The following is a 20,921-nucleotide window of genomic DNA, read 5'->3' as shown; positions in this document are numbered from 1 at the left end:
CCATAAAATTATTTTCGTTGCTACTTCATAACTGTAATTTTGCTACTGTTATGAATTGTAATGTAAATATCTGTGTTTTCCGATGGTCTACGATTCATAACTGTAATTTTGCTACTGTTATGAATTGTAATGTAAATATCTGTGTTTTCCGATGGTCTACAATTCATAACAGTAGCAAAATTACAGTTATGAAGTAGCAACGAAAATAATTTTATGGTTGGGGGTCACCACAACATGAGGAACTGTATTAAAGGGTCGTGGCATTGGAAAGGTTGAGAACCACTGCTCTAGAGAAAAGACCTCCAGATTTAGCAATTCCTGAGTAACAATGTCTCAGTTTTGGATTACCATAGGATAAAACTCTCAGAAAGAAAAAGAACAGTAATTTGCTCAGTTTAAGACCTAAGAGTTCCTGATTCATAACTTATGATTGTAATAATAAACATTATTTTCCTCTGTTTCAGAGAGGAATCTGAACCCCAAAGCAGCCTGCCTTAAAAGAAGGGAAGAAGAAAAAGTTTCTGCCGTATCGGCAGAGCCGCCAACCACACTACCAGGAACTCATCCTGGGCTTAGTGAAGCTACCAACCCTATGGGTCATATGTAAACATCAGCCAGGTAAGTAAGAGTATGAAAAGGAGGTCACCTGATTTATCTCAAAGTTAGAACCTTTGAACAGAATGCTCTAGTGGCACTGGTTGTGCTAAAGGTCACGTGTAATTTGGAATCCAACAGTTTACCTTTCTGTTGTATAGTAATACTTACAGAGCCAGTATCATCTTATACCCAGTTACTACTCTCTTCAAAGTGCATCCTGTGGTTTATAAAGAATTTTGGGTTCTGTTCTGGTTCATCATGAATGTCATTCTGGTCCAAGAAGAAAATAGTGCAATGACTCTTCCTCCAAAAAATACTTTTGCTACCACTTATACTCTTCATTTCTCTACCAGAAATACTTAGCTGTATCGTCAACCAGTTTTCTGTTAACCATCCACCTCTTCTTTGCCATGAAATCTTCATTTGTATACAAAAAAGTTACTACTTGTTTCCATTGGATCAATAATGCAAGTTTGTAATATGCATCTTTATTCCCAGAAAAAAATCAGTTATACCAGTAATCTACAGATGAATGTAAAGGTGTCATATGTGCTAGAACCAGAATGCCCTTCTCTCTGGAATTATACTTGTTGAAAAACTGTTCTTTTATTTTCCTCTTCATGGACTAAATACAGTTTACTTCCTTGTGATTTTTTTTTAACTGAGTGACAAAAGTAATGTGAGGGTGTTGCCCAAGTTGCTCATTTGAATCACCTTTTTCTTAACTATATGCATTTACGTTATCTATCATCTTAGTTGTATAGTTAATGTTTAGGTGGCAGAAATTAATATAGACTGTAATTAAATATTTTGGACAGTAGCATTTTAGCTAATCATCATGGATTAGGAGTAGAACTGGTAACTTCATTTTTATAATCTGCTTCAGCAATGGGTAGTTCTTTTCCCAGTTTCATCAGGAGATTAAAAGCAGTAAGCAAAGATGAATGAATGGGAGGTGTGGAGCAGGAAAAAAATTTCAAATACAGTTTCATTTGATCAGCTTTATGGCTGTCATTTTGAGCTGAAAGTCTGGAATTTGATAGAATAGTTTGCAAACTACAAACACTAGTCAGTAACTCACCCTTTCCTGAAAAATATGGTTCCTACCACCTCTACATACAGCCTTCCTAGGAACAAACTAGACCAAAAAACTTCATTTGGGGACAAGAGGAAGAATGTTGATGTAATTATTTAAGTGTCAATTATAATTCTAGTATTAGCACACTGGATAAAACTCTAAGCCATGTCCCTCACAAAAACCATCCAGCAATCTAACTGGTTGTGCAGGCCCTAGAGACTTCAGGCAAGAGCTGGTTAACATGCAGGCCCTCTAAAACCCACGCCACTGCTTCCTATTCTGTGGAAAATATAGAATATCCTGAAAAAAATTGTTTTCAAAAATAAACTTTGAAGTTTTAAAATAAAAACATGCCACTGTTTCTTAATGCAAAAGTGACTTTCTAAATTAGCAGATCATTTTGAAGAAGTGTGATGCGAGGTAACTTCTTATGCTCAGTTCCCAGATAAACACCAGGCTGTGAAAAGAGTGCTTTATGTTCATCTGTCATATTTATCTCAGAGCCTGTGTCTTATTTTTCTTGTTTCTCTCGAGTTTGTTGTACCCATTTTCTCTTACTTCCTTCCCCCATTTCTCTCTCTTTAACTCTCTCCCTACCTCACATCTGTCTTATCCCCTTCTGTTTACTTCCTGCTCTTTTTACTGCTTCTGTATCTCATATGATTTTCATATCTCTACAATGAGGAAATTCCCCCACTTAAATTAAACTTTTGAGATTCCTACCTATCAAAAAGAGTTTATCAAAAATCCCTTTTTTAAAAAAACATAATGTAGTAAATGCACTTTGTTCCATTAGATTTTATTGGTTAGTGTTTATTATCTTAAAATATGTCTTATAGGTTACTAATTTCATAAAGGTAGTTAGTTGTCTAGTCTCACCTGATAACCTTCAATTCTTTATAGAACTGGGCGGCAGATTAAAACCAGCAAGAGACTGAGCATCAGGAAAATAACTGCTAGAATCAAATTAGCTGGTAAATGATCACAGAATGAATGACTGTAAAAGCACAAGAATTTCCCACCATGTAATATAAGGCCAGGTGGCTTTGAGTATCTCCGTTATCCATCCCTAAGAGCATCCCTCTATTGCAAATAATACTGTGGTTATTGTTGAAAAAGGAGGTGCAAAGTATGAGTCTTCCTAAAACTATTTCCATAAAAAATGGCTAAAATGGAAATTTTTAGAGTCACTACTATCTATATTACATTAAGGATATAAATATGTGTAAAATGTGAACTATACATTTTCTTAAAAATTCATTGAGCAAATATTTCTAGAGGACCTACTATTGACCAGGAACTGGGATCAATGTGAAGATGAATTCAAAATGGTCCCTGCCTTCAGAAATGTTCAGTTTAGAGAAGATAGGTATGAACGGTTAACACAGTGTGATTGATGGGCTGGAGGCATGGGTAGAACCTCAAAGCTCAGGTATTGTCAACTGGAATGTTGCTCAAATTAAGGTTTGCTTAATTGTCACAGCTGTTGTATAATCCTGTATTTTGTTATTCTATAACCACATGATCTCCTTTAAAAATCTTACCACATCTTCAAGTAAAACTATTTTAATTACCCCTTGAAAAAAAGAGGCTTATATAAGTCATGTAGGAGACTGCTAATGTAGTGTAAAACTGGGTATAAGAAATGTCAACCTTTTGGGGTCTTTTTCTGGGGAGGTGTTTATTTTAACAATGATGTGCTAATTGGTTCTGTTCTCCCCTTGGCTCTCCCTGCCACAGTTCCAGAGTTATCAGTAGGCTAGATAGAAGGTGAACTCTCCTCATAAGGACTGGACAACTCAGATTATCTGAAGACAAACCTGATAGAAGGGAGAAGAAAAAACAAGACACTTGAAGCAAGAAACTCAAATGTAATCCTACGATCAAAGCAACTGGTCAGCACTTCATCAGAAGTGAAGATAGGAAGCTCATCAACGTGTCATTTTGTCGCAAGCAGTGTGTTGCTTCTGCACAATCAGAGATTGTCTCGATCTCTCCACTCACCGTGGAAGTTGCCTTGTGCCTAAACTGAATTGACAAATGCATTGTAACTACAAATTTTATTTATTGTTATGGAACTGTAAGGTCTACATATAAAGGGAAAAAGTTAATGTGGAAAGCTGATGTACACTCAGCTGATGCCAGCATTCGTTAAAGCTGTTCACGTGCAGAGAACAAAGCAGTGACAACCATTGGCCCTTAGCATTCCCGGCATACCTGTTAGTGTCTTAAAAAGGAAGGGAAAAGTCTTTTGTTGCCCTGTCCTATCCTTTTGCCATATGAATACTGTTTTTCATAAAATAGGAAAATACTACTTGGTATAGCTTTTTTCTCGCTTTCACTTTTTCATTCATTTTTCTTTTCTCTTGGTGGGTGTTCTCTTTGGTCTCTGAAATGGAGTAGTTTATGGTCACAGTCCAGAACCCTCCGTGTAGCCCTCTGTGCTTTGCCTATTTACCTTACAAAGATAAGCAGAGACCATCTGTGACCATAACTTAGCTTCGATTTTGAAAGGGGAAATTTTGTCCCCTAGATTTTCCCCAAAATACATATTGCTTTATTTCTAATAATAACCAAGACTTTTCAAGCTTCTAGGTTTCATAGTAAAGCTTGTAATAGCAAGAAGTGTAAATTACAAGGGAAGAATCTACTATTTAGAAATTGCTTTGTTTTCCAAGCAGTAAGTACTACATATAGTACTTATAAAGTGTTAGCTATAAGTAAGCACAAAACAGATTTAAAATACAAAGGAGATTTCAGGCTGTAGTTATGGTGACCATAACAAAACCCAGTAGTCACCAAGGCAGGTAGTGTGATAAATGAACACACCACTCTGAGGCTGGTTACTTAATGGGATACAAGAGCAGTGGTCACCCATGTTTCCTTTTCCTCGCCTTTATTTTTCTGTCGTTTGGATGGGTGGGCAGTGGGGAAGAATTCAGTGGGTGATTTAATCAGCTGCAAACCATCTGCCCTGCCCCAAGAAGATGAGCCAGATTAGCATTAAACCAGTGCTTGTCAGTCCATCATAATGCTGTGCACTAACGCACCCCTCTGTCTCTTACCCTTAAGAGTTGTTTTTTGTTAGACATAATAAGCACTTTGAACTTCCATGAAATCTGTCTTCCACCACAACTACCCTGGGAGAGAAAAACATGCTAAACAAGGTTGTCTTAGCTTAATAATTCCTTATAGCCAGTATCAACAGTGGCAATCAGCACACAGAAGAAAGGACCCAAATCACTATGTAGCTTAAAGATTTCTGTTCATTTGAAAGAACAAAAACAGGACAGAACTTCAGATCCTCCAATCAGGATGATTCCTAACAAGTCAGCCTTTTGTGAACTTAGTGGACTTTTTAGTTACTTTAATTTGCATATATTCTCCGATTACATCAGACTCTCTCTGTGGCCTTGTTCTTCATTTCAGTGTTAATCAGCTAAACAGAAATTGTTGCTTATGATGTGTGAGTGAACATAGGCCACTGCCTGGCCTTTTCCTTCAGAGCTTGTTGTCTTTTTCGCTATATTAGACTTTGCAGTATGCCCAGAAGCTTTCCTTCATAAAATAGAGAGAAAAAAACATTTGGCTTATTTTTCACTGTAGCTAGTCTTTTATACAATAATCTTGTAAGAAAATTTCTTGAATTCTAAATATTACTCTTTCTAGATTTTTGAAATCAAAAAGTTTTCAGTAAAAAGTTTCTTACTTTATTTTATTATATTAGGTAGTAAAAATGTAGGGTTATTTACCATAACCTGTTCATTAATATCAGAAATTTACAATAGCATTTTAAGACCATAGTAGGACTCTAGCATACCGTGTAGTACCTATGGAGTATTGTAAGAGCTAATTGTCCGAGATGAATTGCTTCTCATCTTGTTCTCCAGTTTCCATTGTTGGTTTATTGCAGATTTGTATCCTGTGTCAAATTCAAGGTATTATTGATAAATCTTTTCAACCAGCAGCAAGAAGTTCAAAATTTTTCTGTCACTGTAACAGAAAACACAATATGTATATAACATTTATGTAGCAATAAATGTGCCATCTTTTTTTAACATAGTAAACTAGTGAGTTTTTTACATTTCTCTCTCAAAGAATAATGCATTTTGTTTTCTTCATCTCATTCCTCTCAGAAATGCCCACACTGCTTTTCTTTTACCCCGCCCCAGCTATATTGAAATATAATTAACATATAACATTGTGAAGTTTAACGTATACAACATAATGTGTTATATATGCATATATTGCAAAATGATTACCTCAATAAGGTCATTTAACATCCATCACCTCACATAACTGCTTTTGTGTGTGTGGTGAGAGGCGCATGCTGCTTTCATATCTGCATCATTTATAACATTAAACCCATCGGGCAGAGTCAGCCTGTAGAACTGAGTTGGTATTAGAGTCTGTAGCTTCTCTGGGTTTTGTATTTCTCTTGCTCTCTCTTCTGAGAGTGGCCTTTTAGCCTTTTCCTTAACTGTTTGACCAAACATCAGTTAATAGTTAATAACTACTCATTTGTAGATCTAGAAATAAATGAAGAAAATGGAAAAATATTTAAATGAGGCTTTTCAAATGAATATTCTTCAAAGCGCTTTTCACATGTTTTATGTCCCTTTTCTCACAAAAAGCCTAGATCATAATTAGGGAATGGTTGTATTTACTGTTTTCAGCTAAAAAGTTCTGCTTTCATCCCAGTTCTCACACACACCACCGCCACTAGAAATATGCATAGTGATTGCCCATGAGAAGTTCATGCCAAGCAAGGGCTTGAGAAACAGTGGGTAGCCTTTCTGTGGGCCTGTGTGTGAGGTGCCCATGGCCCCATCACACCCTCTTGGGATCCTGGCATGATGCTTCTCCATGAATTATGAAACCCACTGTCCACAGATCATTTTGCTAACTGGGATTTGGTGAAAACAGTTAATGTCAATTTCATTTTTCTTTATAGAAAACAACTAAATAAAAGTTCCATCTGAAGAAAATACAGAAGGTTAGAATTGAAATCTAGATACCATCTTATCAACTGCCTCATTAATCTATACTAATAAAAGGGTAATATGCTAATTAGACCAGACATCTGGACATTATTCCAGACGTCCTTCCGGACAAAGCCACGGTGGCGGGGGCCAAGGCAGAGGCAGTTAGGGGCGAACAGGCCAGCAGGAGAGAGCAATTAGGGGTGATCAGGCCAGCAGGCAGAGAGGTTAGGGGTGATCAGGCAGGCAGGCAGGTGAGTGGTTAGGAGCCAGCGGTCCCAATTGTGAGAGGGTGGGATCGGGCCTAAACCAGCAGTCGGACATCCCCCGAGGGGTCCCAGATTTGAGAGGGTGCAGGCTGGACTGAGGGACCCTCCCCCCCCCATGCACAAATTTCATGCACTGGGCCTCTAGTAGATGTATAAAGACGAAGGCCCAAAGAGGTTATATTTCTCTACAAGAACACACCTAGTAACAGATCAAGATGCTTAAAACTTTGCCAACAAATCTTGGTGCCTTGATTTGTTATTCTTTCTCTTGACAGATTTGTAAGCCAGTTCTATTCGTTGGATTTATTTTTCTCTCTACTATATTTTTCTTTCATTTTTCTCCTAGTTGATATATTTTTTCTCCCATGGAAACTCAGATTTTAAGTAGACATCACATCGTGTGTGTGGATGTATGTGTGTGTGTGTTTTAAAAGAGTATTAGCTTTGGCATCATACAGTCCTCAATTTAAATCCAAGGTCAGCATCTAATTAACTCCATTTCCTTACCTGAAACATGGAGATACATGTTAGAGTTGTGTAAGTACTGGATGAAACAATGGGTGCAAATAGTCAAGATGGGCCTGCAGACCCTGATGCAGGCCTGACATCTGTGGAGGCAAGGAGGAAGGAGGGGTAGGCTGCCGTGGAGTTGTGGGAGTGCCCTGGCCTGCCCAATGGGGACCAAGACGATTCCCTATTGAGGAGTCTAGTGTTGGGCAGAAACGTTAAGGAACTGATATCTCTGTTGTCATCAGTCATTGGCTGTGAGTCACCTGGGGAGATAGACCTCAGAATACTGCAGCAAAGGTAGCGCACCTGCACTCTCCAGACAGGTGATCCCTCAAGAGATCTCAGAAGCGTGTGTCCACAGCTTCCACACCGGTATGTTACTCCCCACGAAACTGGCGAACAAAACCAACTGTCTTCTGCAGTTGCTAGGACCATAGGTAACCTCAGCAGGCTAATCAGCATTTCAAAGTCTGGAATTCTTTCTCCCTTGGCATTCCACAAAGTGCACCCACACATGTTATTGGGAAGGGCGAATTCCTCCCTCACCTTCATGGGCTGCGACATGGGCTGGCAAACGGGCCGAGTCCCTGCGGCTGCTGGGTGTAGTATTCTGGTGTTCCCAGGGCATCATCATCGTCCCAGTCGGTGGGTGGCCACCTGGGTTAGACGGCCAGATGTTCTCGTTGTGGGGTGTTTCCCTGTGAGAGCGTCCCAGCCCCAGGAGCTCTTCCCTCTGCCCTGTACTGAGTGAGGCATGTCCCTGGCAGTAGAAATACCCTGTTTTCTTCTTCTGTCCTCATATGTCCCTGTCTTAGCACTTATTTCAGAAGATAGCCTGAAAGGTTTTTTCTGTACCCTGTGGCCTAGACCAGTGGTTGGCAAACTCATTAGTCAACAGAGCCAAATATCAACAGTACAACGATTGAAATTTCTTTTGAGAGCCCAATGTTTTAAACTTAAACTTCTTCTAACGCCACTTCTTCAAAATAGACTCGCCCAGGCCGTGGTATTTTGTGGAAGAGCCACACTCAAGGGGCCAAAGAGCCGCATGTGGCTCGCGAGCCGCAGTTTGCCGACCACGGGCCTAGACCTACAATCTCGTCCCAAAACTGGCATGGGGCTCTGCTGCACAGTGCCTGCTCTCGAGGCTCCAGGCTCCAGCGGCCCGGGCCCCTCGCTGAGGTCCCGCAGCTCCCTGAGCCGTTTTGCCCTCACACACTGAAAGCACAACCGCTTTCCAAAGCCTGTGAAAACGTTTGCAGCCTGGAAAAAATGTGCCCAAAAATAGACTACAAAAATCAAATTCATTTAAAAAAACAATTATTAAAAAATCATCTCGATTTTTTATAGCAAAATAAAATTACTTAATGTGTGATTTGAGCTCATTTTAATATGTTTCAGATGGAGGAGGCTAGGACTTCCAAAGGTCTTAAACCCATCCTGGGTTCCTTCAATGCCCGTCTCTCAGTTACCCTTTTCCCCCTCTCGTTTACTGATAGTCTCCTGCGGGAGAACTACAACTGTGCCTTCCCCCTGGAGGCCAGGACTCTGGGCATCTCCGGAGATCTGCTCTGCCTAGACCCGCAGGACCCCCGGGACAGCACGGCGTTCTTAACAGGCCCCATTCCCCTGCTCCCAGGGCCAGGTCTTTCCTTCCTCTGTCCCTTGCAGCCCTACGAGATGTTTTGCTTTCTCCCATTTCTTTCTCCCATTTCCCAGACCGTCTGCAGACCCCTTTCCTGCACACCCGAGTCCTTTCTCCTAATCATTCGGCCGAGGGGGGCGCCCAGTGTGGGAAGCGGGCTGTGGCCTCCGGTCTGTCCGCAGGAAGGACCCCTTGTCCTGAAATACACCCATCGTGGGCGTACTCACTCCCTGTGACCCCCCTGATGCTCCCCCTTCCCTGACACCTCACCCTCAGGCTGGCCCACACCCACTCACCCCGCCCTCCCACAGGCCATCCCGCTGGTCCTCATTAAAGCCCGTGATGAAAGGCGGGGTTGTTTTTCAGACTCGGCAGTGAGCTATTGATCAACACTGATAGTGCGAGAAGCTTGCCCTCACCCCACACTGGCAGAGATTAATGAGCTTGATTCCCAAGCATAATCCTAATTAGGCGCAAGGAAGAAAGGAGAGAAACACAAAGGCCCTATTCTTCCCAAACAACCACCGACCTTCTGTCCAGGGGTGGAGAGGGAGGAGCAGGAAACCGAAGGAAGAAGCAGGTAAACGTGTCCCAGCACCTGAGTGCTCTCTGCCAGCCCATGAGCGCAATGGTGAGGAGGGGCGCCTCCTGCAAGGATCGCACATGAAAATGTATGTGTAGCCCTGGCCGGTTTGGCTCAGTGGATAGAGCGTCCGCCTGTGGACTGAAGGGTCCCAGGTTCGATTCCCGTCAAGGGCATGTACCTTGGTTGCGGGCACATCCCCAGTAAGGAGTGTGCAGGAGGTAGCTGATTGATGTTTCTCTCTCATCAATGTTTCTAACTCTCTATCCCTCTCCCTTCCTCTCTGTAAAAAAAATCAATAAAATACATATATTTTTTAAATGTATGTGTTTTCCTTGCTTTGCTCCCTGCCTACTGATGCACAGGTAGGCACGGTTAAGCGGGGGGGGGGGGGGGGGGGGGGGGGGTGCACCTGCTTGATTTGAAGTACCTGCTCGAGGCTTGCTCAGCTATGGGGACTGAGGATGCCACGGTGGAGAAAGAACTCAGCTCCGTTGGGCTGGGGGCAAGGCTGGAGGGGAAGGGGTAATCGCTCTGCAACCTGAGCAGAAATCGTGAAAAGAACCACTTTCTGCAGCTGGGAAGCGGGGGCCTACTTGTTCTATTACCGGCATTTTCTAGAACCTTTCAGCCAGGATTGGTGGCCCAAATGGCTCTTCGCAGGTGGCAGGGAGGGCAACAGAAGGAAGGAGGGACTGCGACGCAGCAGCCAGGAGATGTGACCAACCAGCTTACCACGGTGAGCTGCAGTCTCCTCTCTGTAAAAGGGGGACAATGAACAGCCGCACTGGCTCACGTGTGGTGGTGAGAGCTGAGGAATCCAGAGGGCATGGCACAGAGCGGGCACTTCCTAACCCCTAGGAAAGCAAGGCCGGGAGCAGCGAATCAGACACGGATGCCTTGCACACCTGCTCCTTAGTCACCAGCACGTGCTCAGCCGGCCTGACCGTGTGGCGGGCACCTGGAGGCCCTGCCATCGCGGAGATCACAGCGCCTGGGAAGACAGGTGACAGGAGCCGACAGTGTGACCAGGGAAACACCGTGGACGAGGACAGCCAGGGCTGACAGCCAGGGCCGGTGCACACGGCTGCCTGGAAGGAGTGCCACACCGAGTCTGACCAGGAGATGCGGAGAGAGCGCAAGGCTACCGGATGAGCCCCGAGGGTTAACAACAACACAGAGGCGCTGCGTCTGCCTCTGGCAGAGGGCGAACGGAGAGAAGGCCTGCCCCTCCCATCAACCACCCACCCCCACCCACGCCCACCCCCAAAATGAGGCCCTGCGAGCCTCCCTACTCAGTGGGGTGACCTGTGTTTGGATCCTGGTCCAAACCAACCAACTACAAAAGTACAGCCGGGAGACACGGGGAAATTGGAACACTGGACACCTGGTGCTGTCCAGAAAGTAACTGTCTGTAACTGTAGATGGGAGGCCGTGGTTGTCTGCCTAAGTCCGCGTCCTTTAGAGACCCCTGCGGGGTGTGCAGAGGGAGCCAGGGGCTGTCTGGAATCGGCTCCAGTAGAACCTGGTGTCGGCGTGTGTTGGTGGAGGATCAGAGAGACTGAAGGAGAAGGAGTGCCCCAGCGACCAAGCAGGTGGCACCTGGAGAGGCACGGCCACTCAGGGCAGTTTGTGGTCTAGCAGAGGGCCCTGGGCTGGGTGCCGCCTGCCACCGCCAGGGCAAAGCTTCGCCCACAAGCCGGCCTCCCCTGCACCCTTGCCTGACTCCCGTGGCCCGGAGGCTTCTCCGAGGTCCCCTACTGCTGACGTCTCCCAGAGGAAGGGCTGTGTCCTGGTGCAACCTTTGAGGGGGGGGGGGGGGATGGGGGGAGGGGAAGGGACGTGTCCAGATCTGCCCAGGGAGGCTGGTAATGGGGAGAGAAGAGTGCCAACCAGTTTGGGAAAAGTGGATTTTGCAACAACCTGGATGATGTGAAGTGCTTGGGGGGCCTGGAAGACCGAATGTGTAATATTTGGAAAAGAGGCTGTCTAAACAAAGTAATTAGGAGGCTCCTTTGTAGTGATATGAAAGAGATGAACTGGGTTTATCCGACATCAAAGGACGGGAGATACAATGGGGACCGAGGCCCCTGGGCAGCGTGGGTAGGGCTGGAGCGGAGACTCCCGCAGTCTGGGGCGGGGAAGGAGCATTCCCCATAGTGTGTGTTTTGAGGCTCGCTTTGAAGCCCCCACCCCCAGCCCCAGCAAACCTTTCTCCCGCTCATTTAACACACTTCCTAAAACCTAGCTCTCAGATTCAGCTTTCACTTCCCAAAGCCGCCTTTCACAAGCAGCCTTTACCAGGAGCCTGCCCCCTATTTGCTGTTGGGAACGGGGTGCTGACAGACTGCTCCCTTCGTGAGAATAAACCAGGACAGTGTGGGGGGTGGGGGCAAGGGGGCAGTCCTTCCATTCTGCTCTGCCTCCACTGGCCAGTCGTGGGCAAGGCCCCCAGCCTCCCTGAGCATAATGGCCTTGCTCGTGAAATGGGAACACTGGTCCCTAAATTGCCAGGTGTGGTGCAGGGGAGAGGGGAGTTGGAGAAAAGGAGGCAAGAGGATTGTTTGGGTGGGCTCTGTTGGGCACGGGAAGAACTGAACATCACCCCAGGGCATGTTCCCCAAGGCCCCGGGCCGAGCGCATCCTCCTGGGCCGGGCTGTTCCCAGGCTGGGCACCCACTGCTCGGCCACCAGCCCAGGCCAGCCTGTTGGAACACAGAATGACTTTTGAGGTTCATTTAACCCCAAAATTCAATGGTTCTTGTATCTCAGTCTCACATTTCGAGGTGTTTTATTTTAAAATATTCTAGTAAAAAATGTACAGAGTAGATGAAACAAGAATGTCAGAATATCCTGCATAATAAAAGGGTAATATGCAAATTGACCCTAATGGGGAAACGACCGCTCGCTATGATGCACACTGACCACCAGGGAGCAGACGCTCAATGCGGGAGCTGCCCCCTGGTGGTCAGTGCGCTCCCACAGGGGGAGCGCCACTCAGCCAGAAGCTGGGCTGACGGCTGCAAGGCAATGCTAAGGATGTCGGGGAGCGGGCCTAAGCCGGCAGGTGGACATCCCCCAAGGGGTCCCAGACTGCAAGAGGGCGCAGGCCGGGCTGAGGGGACCCCCTCCCCCCGCCCAGTACACGAATTTTCATGCACAAGGCCTCTAGTTGATAATATTGTGTGTTTTTATGTTTTTCATAAAAAGTTAAAGTCAGACAAGACATGTCAGGCCCTTGGAGCTCCAGTTTCCTGGCGGGTGGAGCTGAAGCTGAGCCCAGGGGCTCCCGCCTCTCCCTCCCTCCAAGGGTGGGGGTCTCCTGCAGTGGCAGCACCACGCTGGGATGGGTGCTGCAGGAGACACAGAGATGCCCACCAGGCAGACAGCAGCAGAGGCCAGAAATCACACATGCCCCCAGGATACTGACCAGCGCTCTGGGACCCAGGAGGGAGAGTTAGCTCAGATGAGAGGGGGCAGGGGGAGAGGGGAGCGAGTCAGGCAGGACCTAACTCTTGGCAATCGGACTAACAGCCGCGGCAGCAGCGAACACTGGCTGGGGGCAGGGGACTGCTCCTGGGGTGTCCTTCACTTTCAGGCCTGGCCCGCCCTGGATTTGTCGCAGAGGCTGCTGAGGGTGCCACTGCGTTGGGAACACGTTTCCAGTGAACTGAAAGCTCCGAGGGGAAACAGGCCCTGTTTGTACCTTCGCCTGAGACAGCTCCCCAGGGGACCATTGGCTGGAAAGCAGGGCGGCCTCCCACTCACTAGGAAACAAGAGAGGGAAGATGTACCACCCCAAGCACACATCTGGGTAAATGACTGCGGGTGAGGGTATGAGTGTGTGTGCATGTGTGTATGTGTGAATGCATGTGAGTGCATGTGTGTGAGTATGAGGGTGCACGTGTGTGTGAGTGTGTGTGTGAGTGTGTGTGCATGTGTGCATATGAGTGAGTGTGTGTGCATGTGTGTATGAGGGTGTATGCATGTGTGAGTGAGTGTGTGTGTGAGTGTGTGTGTGAGTGTGTGTGCATGTGTGCATATAAGTGTGTGCACACGTGCCATGAGGTGCTAATGTTTGAACCTGGAAATGAGGACCAGCACTCCTACTGAAAAGCCACCATCCCTTGAAGAGAGTGTCATCCACAGGAGGAGAAACAGGGTAGATGCCTGTAAAACAAAAAATGACTTGTTTTTGTAGAACTTATGTAAAAGCGTCTAGAATATAACACTCAATGAACAGCAGGGGCATTATTTGAAGACACAACCAAGGAGGGAGTTAAGATCAAACAGAGACCTTAGAAAGTCAGGGGTCTGGATTTGAATCCTGACTTACCCTTTGACCTTGGGCTTAATCCTTTTTTTTATTTAACTCTTCCTTTTCAATAACTGTAGACTCACAGCAGAATTACAAATATAACACAGAAGCCTCTTCGGTCCTTTACCTCACTTCCTCTAATGTGAATATCTTACCTAACCATGGCACATTATTAAAGCTAAGAAATTAGCAGCGGTGCATTATTAATAACCAAATGACAAACTTTTTTCAGATTTCACCAGTTTCACCCCACATATGTCCTTTTTTGTTCCAGAATCCAATCCACGATACCACATTGCCTTTTTTAAAAATACATTTTTATTGATTTTGAGAAAGAGAGGAAGGGAAAGGGAGAAGGAGAGAGAGAGAAAAAAACATCGATCGGCCGCCTCCTGCACACCCCCTACTGGGGATGGAGCCAGTAACCCAGGCATGTGCCCTGACCAGGAATCAAAACTGGGGACCTCTTGGTGCATGGGTCAACACTCAACCACTGAGCCACACCAGCCAGGCCACATTACATGTGTTCAATCAGGGACCATTTCTCAATCTTTCCTTGTTTTTGCATAACTTGGCCAAGTTGCAGAGTACTGAGAGAGCGTTTTGTAGAATGTACCTGGGTTGGGCTCTTTCTCATATTTGGACTAGGGTTATGGGTTTGGGGGAAGAAGAGCACAGAAGTGAAGTGCCCTCATCACCATCCTGTCAGGGTACAGGCTGTCATCACGACTTGCCCTAGCCCTGGCCGGGCAGCTCAGTTGGTGAGAGCATCATCCCCATGCACCCCGGTTGCGGGTTTGACCCCCAGTCAGGGCACACACAAGACTCAAGCAATGAGTGCGTCAACACGTGGAACAACAAATCAATGTTTCTCTCTCTCTTTGAAATCAATAAAGTTTAAAACAAACAAACACCATTTGTCACTAGTCGTTAAGGTGGTGTCTGCTGAGTTTCTCCCCGGCAACGTTACTGTTCTCCCTCCATGTTCTGTTCCCTGGAAGCCAGCCACTGAGTCCGGGCCGCCCTCAAGGACACTCTCTGAAGGAAGGAGTATTCGGATGTATATTTGGAGTTCTTCTGTCAGGTAGGCTTGTCCCTCCTCCCTTATTCTACTTAATCCCTTTAGGCCTCGGTTTCTCATCTGTGAAATGGGGAGAATAGCGGTACTCAGCCGAGAGGGTTGTTGGAAGGTTTGAATAATGGAATGTGTGGAAAGCACTTAGCTTTAGCAGAGGCTAAATACTGCAGTCGGGATGATCCAAAGACACATCACACAAATGCGGAGTCAGTACCTCTGGGCCCATTCGGCAGCCGTCCGTGCTGGTTTCCCCCAGACCCCGTCTGAGAGGGGCCGCCAGGGCCGGGCGGGTGCTGGCCTGCTCGAAGCTCCTCCTGCGAGCCCTGCTGATGAGCGGCCGGGGACGTCTGCAGACACCATGTCCGAGCTCCCTGAAGGCACGGCCTTGCCGGCAGAAAGGGAGCAGGCCAGGCTGGGAGAACCCGGAGGAGCTGGGCTGAGGCGTGCCGGGCGGATGGGATTTGGCTGAAAGATGGTAACCGCTCTGAGACAGAATCGAGCAGAGCCTGCCTGTGAGCACTCAGTAATTACTCTTTGATTGAGTGGCTCAGTGAACAACTAAACGAAGAACGCTGGACTGGGGATCCAGTTATTTGGGGCTTTCATCCCAGATTTTTTTTTTTTCCTTCCCCAGCTTGCTGTGTGACCCTGAGCGAGTTACTTCACTTGTCTGGGCCTCATACTCCATCTGTGCAAACTGTGAGGAAGTTGGAAGAGACAGGGGCTAAGTCCAGGCCCTAAAGGCAAGGCACTGGCCCTGCTTTCCCCTCTGCCACCCCACTTGCCGTGACCCAGCCTCACTGTGGGACTCCTTTCTGGGCGATCAAAGCGCAGGCCGCAATCTGAGAGCTTATCAGGGCGCCGGCGTTGTTAGAAGCTTATCAGCATGTGCGGTCCAGGCTGTTGCAATCCTTGTTCCGCCTGCTTTGCTCTGTGCTTCCTGCACGCGCTGCCTTTGCTTCTCTTCGTCTCCCCCTGACTGTTCTCATCTCAGGTTTGTCCTGACTGCGGAAAGGGCCGCATTTGTTGTAACTACAAATAAGATCCCTGAGTGGGGTCCTTGGAGGGGGGTGGGTCCTCAGAGGAGGCCCCGCTGGCCTCCCTCTGAAAGGGGGGTCCACCCTTCTCTTTCCTCCCTGTTTATTTTTAGACAAAGACAAGCGATGGAGGGGCTCTGTGGATCCCAGCCTTCCAGGGGAGGGTCAGCTTAGCGCCCCCCTCCACCCCCCCGCCCCCCCGCCCTGTCGCTCATGGCCTTCCTGTGTGTGTCCTGGACCTGGACGGGGGACAGCGGTTCCCTTGGCCCTCAGGAAGGAAGCAGGGAGTCTGGGGAGAGATGTCGCCAGACAGACAGGAAACGGCTTTTCAGAGGTGGGGTTGGGTGAGCGGGAATGACGACTTACTTTCAACATCGGGCTGTTTTCCATCCTGGACCTCGCCTTCCTGGGACGGCTTTGTAGTCTGAGCTGCCCCTGCCTCTGCTGCCCCCATCGCAGTACGTCCAGCCGGAGCCTGCGCCCGGCCTTTTCCTGTCCCCCGGCTTTCCTGGGTACACTGCGGCCTCTGGGCACCCAGGCCCCGAGCTCGGAGCACCGGCCCAGCCCTCCTTTAGCTCCCAGCGCCGGGGCGCCCCCTGCTGCCTGCAATTGTTGGGACCGTTGGGCAGAGGTTCCATTTGGGGGTGGCTGGTTCAGCATCCCCTGGGCCACAAACTTAGTGGCAGGCGGTCAATGAAAAAGAACTTCTGTGTCCCAGGCCAGCACTCCGCCGGGCACTGCGGAGGGCTCGGTAGGACGCAGGCCGGCTCTGCTGGGCGACCAAGGCCCGGGCACCCCTGCCAGGTGCCCGTGCCTGTTCCCAGGCCCCCTGACCTGGCAGCCAGACCCGGGTGCTGGGCCAGCCTTGCCCCTCTGAGGGGAGCGTCAAAGACCCCTGTGAGGGGCCAGCGGGGCGGCACCGCAGTGAGGCGCTTCCTCTGCGGCTCCCACGCGGCTCCCCTTCCACTTCCCACCTGCTCTGGGGCCAAGCGACGGCCAAGCCTGGGTCCTGGCCTCCTCCCTGTGCCTCTGGTTTTCCATCTTCTGAGGGCCAGACCCCCCCAACCCCCCGCCCAGGCTGTGAGGCCCCTGGGCACGGGGGCACCGCACCAGCACCAGGGCCGACTCCCCCAGGAGGCCCCGGAGGCTCGGTGCCCGGGACCTCCCCATTATAGGGGCCTTGGGAATATTTCAGTTTCGTTTAGAGTCAGAGAGAAGAAATATACTTTTTGGTTGAGGAAAGAGTTTTAGTACACAGTATCAGCATGTTCATCTCTATGCCCACACGGCTGTACAGTCTAACCGGAACCAGTGTTTTCTGATGGAGAAAAGGGCCCATGAAGGCAGCAGTGCCGGCCCACCCGGCCCCTCGGCGCCTGGACCGCCTCGCCCGGGGGCCTCGGAGGGCTGCGCGGCCGAGGGCGGATCCTCAGGCGGATCCTCAGATGAGGCAGCGCTAGGATCCCTCTGGAGAGCCTCAGGTGGAGGCTTTGCTTTTTATTTTTATTTTCTCTCTTAATAAAGATGTGTAATGTTCACGTCGTCAGAGAACAGAGCCTGGGCTTGTGCTTCACTTAGGAAATGGGTCTGTACTGCTGGCTGTTCCTCCGTGTCCGTGGGAATGAGGGACTCGCCCCCTTTGCCGTGGAGGGAGAGCATCCGGGTGCTGGGGCAGAGGGCAGGCACCCCTCCCCCACCCTGGAGCCCCTGTTCTCCTTGCAGCTGCTCTTCCTCCCCTGCCAGACCTTCCCCGGCTCCCCGGTTTACCGCCAGCGGCCCCTCCTGCATGTCCTCAGGCCTGGCCTTCTCAAGGGTTCTAGCAACTTCTTCGGCATCTACTGTGTCGCCTCCCCCAGTTCCAGTCTGCTCGGCTGCCTGCCGTAGCAAAGGACCACAGACCAGGGGGCTAAGCAGCAGAAATGTATCCTCCCACCTCTCTGGAGGCTCAAGATCCCCCTCCGGTTGGTCGCAGGTGGCCGCCTCCTCCCTGTGCCCGCAGAGCGCCTTCCCTGGGCCCGTCTGGGTCCTAACCTCCTCTCCTTAAAGACCCGACCTCCAAACTTAGTCACAGTCTGTGGTCCGGGTGTTAGGACTTCAGTATGTGGCTGGGGTGGGGATTAGCTCAGTCCCGAACACCCACCGCCGCCTCCACTCCCCAGCTCAGAACTGCAGGCCCGGAGCCTGTGAAGGGTGGCCAGCTGGTGAGTAACAGGCGACACAGAGCTTCTGGCTGCAGGTGGGGATGCTGGGAGCCCCGCGGCTCCCTGAGCACCGCCGCGCAGGGTGGAGGCCCCAGAGGCCGCTCTGCCCGGGGAGGAGGGCCTCTCCGGGAGGTCCGCTGGCCAGGCCTTGGGGACACGGCTCTAGCTGCGTGTAAAGTGACGGTCGGTCAGCAATGGGAAGGGTGCCCTCTGCTCTAAATCTGTGCGTGTCCTCTTCGCTCCGGCTGACAGCAGAAGCAGCAGTCCCCTCCCCCAGGCCCACCGCGCCCACGGGGCTCCACCTGAACACTGCCTGCCCTGCTGACCCAAAAGTCTGACCCTCGTTCTGATCATTACTCAACACCTCTGGCTCCAAATTCATGAATCAAGTTCATGAAGAACGCCTTGGAGGACTCACTTTGATGGGAGAATCTTGCATAAACCTAGTCTGTACGTAACCAGTCGTTAGGGAAAAACATTCTTGGAAGGATGCTAACTTCTGAAGGGCTTCCCCCGTGACACCCTCATTTTCTTGTCCCACCTATCTGACTGGCGCATACTCAAAGGTGCTGGGCCTCCCTCAGCGCCCAGGGCTGGGGCACGCTGTGCTCCCTGCAGCTCCTGTCCCACCGGGTGTCTTCCTCTCTCACCCTGACCTAGAGCCTCTACTCTGCTCTGTGCCCACAAAGACCCTCATGAAAACCTCACAGGACAAAGGCTTCGTTCCTGGGGCAGGTGGTTGTTCCCACGCACCTTCACCCAAACACACTTCTTGTTGCTTCCTTCCTTCCTCACACGTCACAGCAAACAAGGCCCAGAGGCTGCCGGCCCAAGACTCATTGGGTGTAACTGTGCCTGGAACCCAGGGCGAGGCTCAGCTGGGGTGCCCCCCACCCCCGGCTGCGGTTCTGCCTAGAGATCCTTCCCACCTCGGTCCTGACAAGGAGCTGGGCACGGTGTCTGTGTGTTTGTGGACTAGCACAGACAGCGTCACAAAGCCTGACTCTCCACATAGAAGGCCAAGGGCACAGAGCCCAGGTGACGGCATTTCACCTACAACATTGCCCAACCTCTTATCAAAAATGATGTTATTTATATTATTTTCAAAAGCATCAAGCCTATATAATAAAGAGGTAATATGCAAATTGACCATCACGCCCTCACAAAATGGCTGCCAGGCTGGCAGGGGGGTTAGTGAGAGATGACCAAACGACTGAACAGCAGGCTGTGTGGGGGGACCAGGCCAGCAGGGGGGTTAGTGAGGGATGACCAAATGACTGAACAGCAGGCTGCGTGGGGCGACCAGGCTGGCGGGGGTGTGCCATGAGAGGTGACTAGGCCGGCAGGGAGGGCAGTTGGGGGCAACCAGGCCAGCAAGGGGGGGGGGGCCAGTTGGGGATGACCAGGCTGGCAGGGGGGCCAGTAAGAGGTGACCAGGCCAGCGGTGGGGGGGGAGTTAGAGGGGACCAGGCCGGCACAGGGGACAGTTGGGATTGATTAGGCTGGCAGGGGGGGCGGTGAGGGGCAACCAGGCTGGCACGCAGAGGCAGTGAGGGGTGATCAGGCTGGTACGGGGGGGGGGGGGGCAGTTAAGGGTGACCAGGCAGGCAGGCAGATGAGCGATTAGGAGCCAGCGGTCCAGGATTGTGAGAGGGATGTCCGACTGCCAGTTTAGGCCCGATCCCTGGGATAGGGCCTAAACTGGCAGTCAGACACCCCCAAGGGTTCCCGATTGGAGAGGGTACAGGCTGGGCTGAGGGGACCCTTCCCCTCCCCTCCCACCCCCGCCGCCCCGTGCACGAATTTTGTGCACCGGGCCTCTAGTGGATTAATATTTTCAGTACTCAGTGGCGTGTTTTACCAACTACTATCCCACGGAAGTCGGGGGAGGCTCACCAAATTAGTGAAATGGAATGTGAATCGCATCTTTTACACAAAACAGCTTCACTGCTTCAAGTAAGTGTGGGAGCTGAAGCGAGATACCCTGCAGGCAGGAAAGCGCCTTTGGATCTTTAACGAAGACGGGAAATGGTGTGCCAGTAGCGTATCAGTTACTGCGTGGAAATGGGAGATGTGCATGGTCTGGACACGCCTGCTCGTTCTCCACCGCAGGGACATCTGCTGACGGCAGCATCTGCTCAGCTGCCTTTGCCCTCACAATTTCCACCGAAGTGAACGCCAGCCCAATTCTGCAAAATATCACACGTTTCAACGCGCTGCCATTAGGTGCATTCTTGATATAGTCCCCTGCTTTATCCCAGGCTCTTGAAATGCTTTTTAAAGAAACTGCTTGGACCTGCGGAAAACAGGCCGTTCTGATATTTTATTTTTGAAGATTAGTCGCAGAAATGTTGAGGTTGTGACCTGCCTCAGTCCCAGGGCCCAGGCTCCCCACCTGCCACCTCTGCCTCGGTTACTGGGCACCACTGCCCTCTGCTCACAGCCCAGAGCTCGGAGGAAAGGCCCTGGTGGAAATGGAGGCCCCTCCGCACACCTCAGGGCCCTGCTCGGGGACAGCGCCAGCCCGGCCTGGCCAGCGGCTGCTGCCTGGCACGGACCACGTTCCCATCTGAGCCCGAGGCCAAGGGGAAAGCGGGGACTTGTTTTCCACATGCATCTCAAG

The 20,921-nt window shown here is 49.6% G+C and overlaps 1 protein-coding gene and 1 long non-coding RNA gene across 5 annotated transcripts in view; one reads left to right on the top strand and one right to left on the bottom strand.

Moving 5' to 3' along the window:
• Window positions 1-5,733, top strand: part of TCF12 (transcription factor 12) — a 386,352-nt gene extending 380,619 nt beyond the window's left edge. For all 4 annotated transcript variants that reach the window (XM_054716203.1, XM_054716202.1, XM_054716201.1 and 1 more), the window contains 2 exons: window positions 465-618; window positions 3,416-5,733. In XM_054716203.1, the coding sequence (XP_054572178.1) occupies window positions 465-607 (143 nt within the window). In that variant the 3' untranslated portion in view covers window positions 608-618; window positions 3,416-5,733. The remainder of the gene's footprint in view (window positions 1-464; window positions 619-3,415) is intronic.
• A 7,112-nt stretch (window positions 5,734-12,845) lies between these two features.
• On the bottom strand, window positions 12,846-16,520 carry LOC129148995 (uncharacterized). The gene is made up of 3 exons (XR_008555990.1): window positions 16,464-16,520; window positions 13,749-13,834; window positions 12,846-13,431 (listed from the first exon to the last, which is right to left on the bottom strand). It is a non-coding gene; the product is annotated as an uncharacterized LOC129148995 (long non-coding RNA).
• Window positions 16,521-20,921: the final 4,401 nt, after the last annotated feature.

This window comes from Eptesicus fuscus, chromosome 5 (genome assembly GCF_027574615.1).
Source record: "Eptesicus fuscus isolate TK198812 chromosome 5, DD_ASM_mEF_20220401, whole genome shotgun sequence".
NCBI lineage: Eukaryota > Metazoa > Chordata > Mammalia > Chiroptera > Vespertilionidae > Eptesicus > Eptesicus fuscus.
This window is presented reverse-complemented; position numbering and strand designations above follow the sequence as displayed.